At 27.2% G+C, this 9,027-nt stretch overlaps 1 protein-coding gene across 1 annotated transcript; it reads left to right on the top strand.

Moving 5' to 3' along the window:
- The first annotated feature begins 5,456 nt into the window (after positions 1-5,456).
- Positions 5,457-8,711, top strand: LOC114398160 (GDP-mannose 3,5-epimerase 2-like). Its single transcript, XM_028360320.1, has 7 exons — positions 5,457-5,567; positions 5,994-6,404; positions 6,514-6,607; positions 6,710-6,839; positions 6,961-7,093; positions 7,595-7,802; positions 8,378-8,711. The coding sequence occupies exons 2-7, from the start codon at positions 5,995-5,997 to the stop codon at positions 8,531-8,533; spliced, it is 1,131 nt and encodes a 376-aa protein (XP_028216121.1). The 5' UTR covers positions 5,457-5,567; position 5,994; the 3' UTR covers positions 8,534-8,711.
- Positions 8,712-9,027: the final 316 nt, after the last annotated feature.

Here is a 9,027-nt window from a genome sequence, read left to right as displayed (position 1 = left end):
CAACATTAATCATTAACAAAATTAAAACACATTTACTATTTATCATTACAAAAAAAAATAGAAAGATTACTTAGAAGATATTATAGATGTAATTTATCAAATAAAAGATAAAATAAGAGGAAAAAACGTAAATAATTTTATATTATTATCTTATCACAAATCATTATATTTCATATGATATTTTTATTTATTTTTATAATAATTATATTAAAAATCATATCAATAATATTTTATGATTTTATGATTGAATAACTTGTATGACCGTGAAGCTGTTAATTTTTTTTCAGTCATGGAATTTATGAAATAAAAAGCACACATTCTTTAAGCAGCTGTATTTATATTTTATTTATCTTATTATAATTATCATCTTAAATTATTTTATATAAACTAAGAAAAATTAATAAATAAATGAAAAAAATAAAAACTTTACAAAAATAATCTTATTATCATCAATTTATTTTTAATTTTTTTCCATCATTAATATTATAAGACATAAAAATAAATAATAATAATTAATGTTGTTAAAAATTAAAATAGTGATTATTTTGTGACTATAAATAAAGAAGGAATAAATGTGGTTGGGCAAGAAATTCTCCCTAGCCATCCATTACCATTTTTTTGGGTCCAATGTAGCCATTAATATTTTGGGCACTTATTTGGGCCGAGCTTTGAATCTATGAAGCCATCTGTCTATTTGAATGTGTTAGTCTTCTTAACAAATATTGACGCTGACAAAAAATATAAAGATTAATATTGACCAAAAACTAACAAGACTTCTTATAGAGTGATAAAAGAAATACTTGTGATGAATAAAAAAAAGGATAAATTCAAGATCCACAAGTAATAATTGAAAACAAACGTAAAAATATTTTCTTTAATCCTTTCCTAATATAACTAATTAATTTATTTTTTATCCATAAAAATTAAACTCAACTATCAAAAGATTTATAATAACTTTTTAATCAACTGAGTTAAAAAAATTATATCATAAAAAATTTTATACGCACAATGCATGGATTGCTTATATTTAATGTTTAAGTTAATTAATATATATTTAATAATTGAATTCTTATAGTATGTTTTTATCAATAGCTTTGAAAAATATTTATGTTATTAATATTCAAATTTAATAAACCTATTTTGCCCTATCTTTTCAATTTCTTAATATTTTTCTACTTTTCTCTTTGTATATATACTTTCTCGTTCTTTAAATTGAAAAAATATATAATATTAGTAGCTTATTCCTCTTTGCAACAATGATTAGGAAAAAAATCAAACAAATTATTAGCGATTGCTGTTAAATTGCATATACAGTTTACTGATGTTGCTGTAAGAAAATCATACAAGAATTATTGGACAAGCTTCAATCAGTATAATTTTGTTTAATAAAAGTAAAACTATTAATATACCCACTACGAATCTATGGTCACGGATCATATATGAGAATCATAAATGATGATAGTAAGAATGATTAATAATTATTAATCGTTAGATTAAAATAAAAGATTAAAATTAAAATATTCTAAATTTAAATTAAAAACTCATTTAACTATAATTTTTTTATAAAATTTATCAAATAAAAAATCAAATATTTTAAAGACTTAATTTACGTCATTACGTTCACGACTACAATAACGATAATCATTTTGATAATAATGATCAATAATGATAATGATCATGACAATGATCTAGCGGCAACAAGAACGTTAGTTATGTTGATAGTTATTATAATGGTTATAACCACAATCATGATGTTGACAATAGTAATTATGTTAGTAGTGATAACAGTGACAACAATCATAATATTATTAGTGATAATGATAGTAATAATTATGTTAATAATAATGATGATTAAGTAGCCATCATAATCATGACAGTTATCACAAAAAATATTATAGACTATCATGGAGTTATATTAGAAAATAATAATATGTGCTATAAAAATTTAGGGCTCATCATCGCCCCCGTTCACAAAAACCAGTCGAGTATTCAATTTTGTTTTAAACTGGATGCATTTTTAGTTCAATATTATGAGTCAGACTAGTTAAGTGCGTGCTTGGTACAGTCTAAACTTAAGATGCTTTAGCCTTCTTTTTTTTTTTCTCTCAAAATAATATGTTTTTTAACTTATCGTTAGATCGATGTTAGAGTTTTTTTAAGAATATCAATGAGAAATTTGAATCTATTGATTTTTTTTTACTCTTAAACTCTCTTTTCAATTATCATGTGAATCTTATAATTCTTAAATATATCTTATTTAATATTTTACTATTAATAATATTTTTATTATAATTATTACCTAGTAAAGATAATTTTGCTTCATTCGATAGGATTATATGAATGCATGGAAAATGGTCAATGAATTAAAGTGATTGAAATAGAGAAACTTAGTTGTGAATTTCAAATTTTCAAATCATCAATAGTAATTTATTTTGGATACATGTTTACGATAGAATTGTTATATTTTGTAATTACTATTAATTTATAAATTTTATTAATATATTTTTTTTCAAAGAAAGAGAATAGTGTGAAAATAAATAAAAATGTTACATTAAGCCCCCAGCATTTAATTTGGAACTGTTGAAAATAATTATAAAATTTTAATTATTTACCATGTTGATTCATTTTTTATAATAATAATAATGATGATAATAATAATAATAATAATAAAAATAAAATAAAAAATAGTTTCAGGAAGATATTTTTTAGATACTTTTAATTAATTTTATTCTTTAATTGAGTTTTGCAATTTCTTATTTATTTAATAAAACTAATAATATTAATTAATTTCATCTTAATTAAATTTTAAGGCTGAGATTTATCTAATAATCAGTGTCGACTACAGAACTTTACCAAAAAAAGATAGACTTAATTATATAGACTAATAAAAATATAAAAAATACCAGCGGTGAATAATTAAAGATTCGCAACTAAATAAATAGAGAGATTAAGCAACAAAATATTGAACACTCTTACTATTTATAATCAGATGAATCAGTATTTAGTTTGATGGTGAAATAAGGTTCAATTGCTCCGAAATCAGGAATGCATTGCAGATAAGGAAATGAATAAAGTGAGAAGCAAGGAAGGTGCAGGAATTCACATGATTCTGGTTTTTCCATTAAAGCGATGACGATAGGATAAGAATGAGGAAGTTGCATTGCGTACTACTCAAGTCTAAAACTGCTTCGTGCTCTGTTTTCTTCTTCTCGGCTCGGTGCTGCCCACGTAATGTGTCTTCATAACATACATGCATAACCACGACAACAGTCTTGCAATATTAACAGATATCACGAACAATGTTCTGGAACTAGTTTCCACCTTTGCTCTTAGGTCAACCAGGTACTTCAACACACAATTACATATTTTCACATACTAACTCAAAATAAATATGACATTTCTACTCGGGTATGAACTACTACTTCACTCATTCTCACCACTTTTTACACACATTTTAACTTGATAGTCAGAGTCTCTTAACTTTATAAGTTTATAATATATAAAGATATATTACATAAAAACATATTAATTTACTAAATTTGATAGTTAGTTTCAATTTTATCTTTACATGCATATATTTTATAAAAGTGAAGCTTAAACTTGTGCAAAAAAAAAAAACGAATTTAACAACAAATACAATAATTGAATTATCTAATATTATTTTAATCATTATACATATCAAATTTTAAATAAGTATTTAAGATTGGATTGGTAAAACGTTAATAAATGAAATAAATATTGTCAACCTTTTTGTATATAGATTAAACAATTATGAAGTCTATTTTATATGAACTTAAAAGGTCATTTAAGCCTTCTTTTTATGAAAATAAGTCTATTTTATTTTTAATTTCTTATTATTTTAAGAATAATAATCCGTCAAATAATGTTGTAAAATTTAAATGTTTGTAGCCAAAAAAAAAAAATTAGAACATTAATGAGTGTACTTAAAACATAATTAAGAAGTTAAAGGGAGTTTAATTTGCTTGAATAAAATACGAGTTATTGTAAAAAAATTTATATTATTTTTTATCCCTACGAATAAAAAAATCATAATTAAGAAATGAACCGTATAGAATAGCATTTGTTTCAAAATATAACATTTTAATGTTATAATGCAATAAAAAAACGCATTTAATGCAATTAACATAAAAAAATGACACTAATGCAATAATATATAGGACGACCACTTTCAGTAAATACTTCAACTCATTTAATGTACTTATGAATAGCATTTTTATAAAGAACAACTAATATTGTTTTTTTTAAAGATAGAGTTACATTTTTAATTAATAATATTAATGAAACAACTAGTATTGTTTGAAATAATTGATTTAGTAATTTTCAGTAAAAGGTATAAATAGAAAAAAAATAATGAATTTTTTTTACAGATGAAATTTTAAATTATAAAATATCAATAAATCTTAAAATAGTCAAAACATTATTAACTATAGTTCAAACTACCTATTTTAAAGGTATTAAATAGTACAGGGTGAATACTTTTAGAATTTAATGAGAATGCTTTAATAATATAAAAGTATAAAAACTTAAGGGTCGAGTGATCAACGATATAAAGTAGTTATTTTACAGTCACTTAGAAATTATAGTATATAATAATACATAGATTGAAAGAAATGTGTGATTGAAAAAAAATTAAGTGTAAAACATATATATAAAGGAAGGTAGTTTTAAATGGCGGGGGGAGAAAATTTTTTGTCAATTGTGCGCGTGGTATGTGAAATAGACTTCCACCAGATAAAGCAGAATATTAAGAATATCTAATTGAAAGAATGAGAAAAGGGACTTAGTTTTCGAATTATATACTCATTATTTTACATTTTCAGTATAATAATAGGACCAATTTCAGTAAATACTTTTAATCCATTTACTCTTTAATCAATGCATTTAATGTACTTATTAATAACATTTTTATGAAGAACAACTATTATTATTATTATTATTTAAATAGTTATATTTTTAGTTAATAATATTAATGAAACAACTAGTATTATTTGAAATAGTTGATTTAACAATTACTATCAGTCAAAGGTATTTATAGAAAAAATTAATGAAAAATTTTAAATTATAAAATATGAATAGTTTTCTAAAAATTCAAAAATTAATAAAAATAGTTCAAACTTAAACGGTATATTGTTAAATTATTCAAGAGTACAGGTGAATAATTTTACAATTTAATAAGAATGTTTTAATAATGTAAAAGTATAAAAATTTAATGGTCACAACATAAATTAATTATTTTATATTATTAGTGTATAATTTTTTTTCTCAAGATATCATTTTAATAAATGATATGATATTTCGATAAATGATATAATATGATAAAAATAAATAAATAAATGATATAACATGATAAAAAAAAAGATTAAAAAAATGAGAAGTTTCAATCGAATGTTCAAAATAACGTGACATTCAAATGAGTGGTTCTGCTTTCACACTTTGGCACTCTATTCTATATATAGCAGTGACACCCACCACACATGCATTCCAAACCCACCTGTATCCATTCTTCTTCTCCTAAATCCTAATCCTTTTTCACTTTCAGTTCTCAGGTATCTCCTCTCAAATCCCCTCTCTTTTGACTCTTTTGTTCAACCTTTTAAAGTAGTAATGCCTCACTACTGTCTCATTCATGCTTCATGTTTTCCTACTTTGTTTTTCTTTAATCTTAATACCTGATTACCTGCCATGACCACCAATTTAGGTACTAAATATTTTTGCAAAATTTGTATCGGCGAGTTAATATTTTTCATATGCACCCTTTAATTTATTTTATTGCATTTTTATAATGTTGTTCCATTCCATGTGCCCTCGTGTGGGGGTATGCATGTATGTGCTTCTTGTAATCTCTGTCGGTAGGATTCCGTATGTGTTTTTCTGTCTGGTTCTTCCTTAAAACAGCAACTTGCATGTTGGAACTGTTGTTTCTGGTTATATTTTATGCGTTTCTGACTAATTCATTCATGTGGAGTGTGCAGCATGGGAAGTTCTGGAACAACCGACTATGGAGCATACACATACCAAAACCTTGAGAGGGAACCTTACTGGCCCTCTGAAAAGCTCAGAATTTCCATCACTGGGGCTGGTGGTTTCATTGCCTCGCACATTGCTCGCCGCCTCAAGACCGAGGGACATTACATCATTGCTTCTGATTGGAAGAAGAATGAGCACATGACTGAGGACATGTTCTGCCATGAATTCCATCTTGTTGACCTTAGGGTCATGGATAACTGCTTGACAGTTACCAAGGGTGTGGACCATGTTTTCAATCTTGCTGCTGATATGGGTGGGATGGGTTTTATCCAGTCCAACCACTCAGTCATTATGTACAACAACACCATGATTAGCTTCAACATGATTGAGGCTGCCAGGATCAATGGTGTTAAGAGGTCATTCATTTTGAACAAACATGTGTTATTATGTCACTTTCAATTGCATAATATAGTCTTTATGTCGCTGACATAGTGATCCTTGTTTTTTGGTTTATTTTTTTTTAAGGTTTTTTTATGCCTCTAGTGCTTGTATCTATCCGGAATTCAAACAGTTGGAGACAAATGTGAGTTTAAAGGAGTCTGATGCCTGGCCTGCTGAGGTTTGTTGCTGATTCTTTTAATTAGTTGTTCAACTTATTCTGGTTATTCACTTGAAAATACTTAGGTTAGCAGGGATATATTTAATATTTGACTTTTTATAGCCACAAGATGCATATGGGCTGGAGAAGCTTGCAACAGAAGAGTTATGCAAGCATTATAACAAGGATTTTGGAATTGAGTGCCGGATTGGGAGATTCCATAACATATATGGTCCTTATGGGACATGGAAGGGTATGTTCTTGACTGAATTGCAAGTTTTTGCAGTTGTTGTATTTGAGTCAATAAACTAGTGGACATTCTTTTGTAGCCTTTTGGATTTAACAAGTTTGTTGCTTTGTGTTTTGTCATATAGGTGGAAGGGAGAAGGCTCCTGCTGCTTTTTGTCGCAAGACACTTACTTCCAAAGATCGATTTGAGATGTGGGGAGATGGATTGCAAACAAGATCCTTCACCTTCATTGATGAGTGTGTTGAAGGTGTACTGAGGTATTCCTTGCGGATTTTGTGGCTAATGACTATTACATCTAAATTAATGACTTATTTTGAGGGTTTCTCATTTTAAAATTTAAATTATGGATATGTGTTTTTATGAATGCTGAAAATGAACCACATTCATGCTCAATCATAAATGTAAATAATTGTAAAATCTCTATTCTGAAATTGCTAGTTCTGAAGAATTTAAGATAATCTAAGAATTCTCAATTTGCAATTTTCATAAGTAGGTTTCTTTGTGAAATCCAGTTTAGCAAATTGGGCAGAAACCTTGTTATTATTATCTCAATCAAGATTTACTGAACTAAATGGAAGCAACAGGGATTTAAGTGACTATAAAAATATTAAGATTTGCCCTATTTGGTTCTATTGAGGAATGCAGTCTACTGTTTAACAAGTCAAGCATATGTTAGCTTCTTTTATGTCTTTTGTCAGTTAGTTCTAATTCCTTGCCAAGATTTAACATTACAGTTCTGGTCCATTTTTTGTGTTTAGATTGACTAAATCAGACTTCCGGGAGCCGGTGAATATTGGAAGTGATGAAATGGTCAGCATGAATGAGATGGCTGAGATTGTTCTTAGCTTTGAGGATAAGAATATACCAATATACCATATTCCTGGCCCAGAAGGTGTTCGGGGCCGTAATTCAGACAATACATTAATCAAAGAGAAACTTGGCTGGGCTCCAACTATGAAGTTGAAGGTATTATTGTTATTTTAATGGGGTTAAAATCACCTTGTTTTCACCGTATACAATTTATCCCTATTTCTTACTTCAGATGAAAGGTTTTTTAACCGTCATTCTTCCATCATAGTATTCGTTTCAATGTGGTTGTGTAAAATTAATTATTTTTCCTTTTATTATCTGAAAAAAGAATTTCCTACCAAATTTGATCGATCATTATCAAGAAAAGAGTAATGAAATGAGTATAGTTCCTACATTATACTAGTATTTTCCTATCTTCATTTTTTAAGTGTTGATTTCCTAGCAAATTGGGATGTCTGATTTTTGCAGTTGTTCTTGTCTTCTATGGGGTTACTTCTGGTTACCCCCTCATTTGTTTTTTGATCTTTTTATCAATCAGCAGGATTGTATGTTTTAGGGTGTATTTGGAAACCCGTTTGCAAGCATAACTACAAACGGGAGTTCAGACTTTTCAAAGCATAAAATTAGGAACCAAGGATTTTGTGTCATTGATGTGAATGTCTGTTTGTACCATTCTAACTGGTTAACCAAACACAAACACAACTCATAGCATCTCAATTCTCATATTGTAGGATGGGCTGAGAATTACATACTTTTGGATCAAAGAGCAGCTTGAGAAAGAGAAGGCAGAAGGTGTTGATTTATCAGGCTATGGATCATCCAAAGTGGTTCAGACTCAAGCCCCAGTTCAACTCGGCTCGCTTCGGGCTGCAGATGGCAAAGAATAAATGTTATATAAAATAGTTTTATTCTGTTGTTTCATTGTATTGGTAATTAAAAATGTTCACTTTTATAACAATTATTTTAAAAATGATTTGTAATTAAATGCTTCGCATAACCATTAAATTCTTAATTTTTTGTGACAGTTATGGAATTTTTTAAATAAAAACTCACATTTTTAAGCTATCTTATAATTTTTTCGTTTTATTATAATTATTGTACTAAGTTATTTTAAAAAGTAAGAAAATATAAAAAGAAGGAATAATTCTGGTTGGGCAATAAATTATCCGTAGCCATCCATTATCATTTTTTGGGTCCAACGAAGCTATCAATATTTTGGGCACTTATTTGGGCCTCGCTTTGAATCTACTAAGCCATCTCTGATTGAGTATGTTAATCTTATTGACGAATATTGACACTGAAAAAAAAAACAAAGATTAATATTGACCAAAAAATAACAAGTCTTACAGAGTGATAAAAGAAATACTTGTGATGAATAAAG

Source organism: Glycine soja, chromosome 19 (genome assembly GCF_004193775.1).
Source record: "Glycine soja cultivar W05 chromosome 19, ASM419377v2, whole genome shotgun sequence".
Lineage (NCBI taxonomy): Eukaryota > Viridiplantae > Streptophyta > Magnoliopsida > Fabales > Fabaceae > Glycine > Glycine soja.
The sequence above is the reverse complement of the archived record's forward strand: the minus strand, read 5'-3'. Positions and strand labels throughout refer to the sequence as shown.

Excerpts from the sequence above, each read along its gene's own strand:
- LOC114398160 (XM_028360320.1), top strand. The coding sequence starts at position 5,995 with ATGGGAAGTTCTGGAACAACCGACTATGGAGCATACACATACCAAAAC. Across the intron at positions 6,608-6,709 it reads CTGATGCCTGGCCTGCTGAG|CCACAAGATGCATATGGGCT; the intron begins GTTTGTTGCTGA and ends GACTTTTTATAG. Across the intron at positions 6,840-6,960 it reads TCCTTATGGGACATGGAAGG|GTGGAAGGGAGAAGGCTCCT; the intron begins GTATGTTCTTGA and ends TTTGTCATATAG.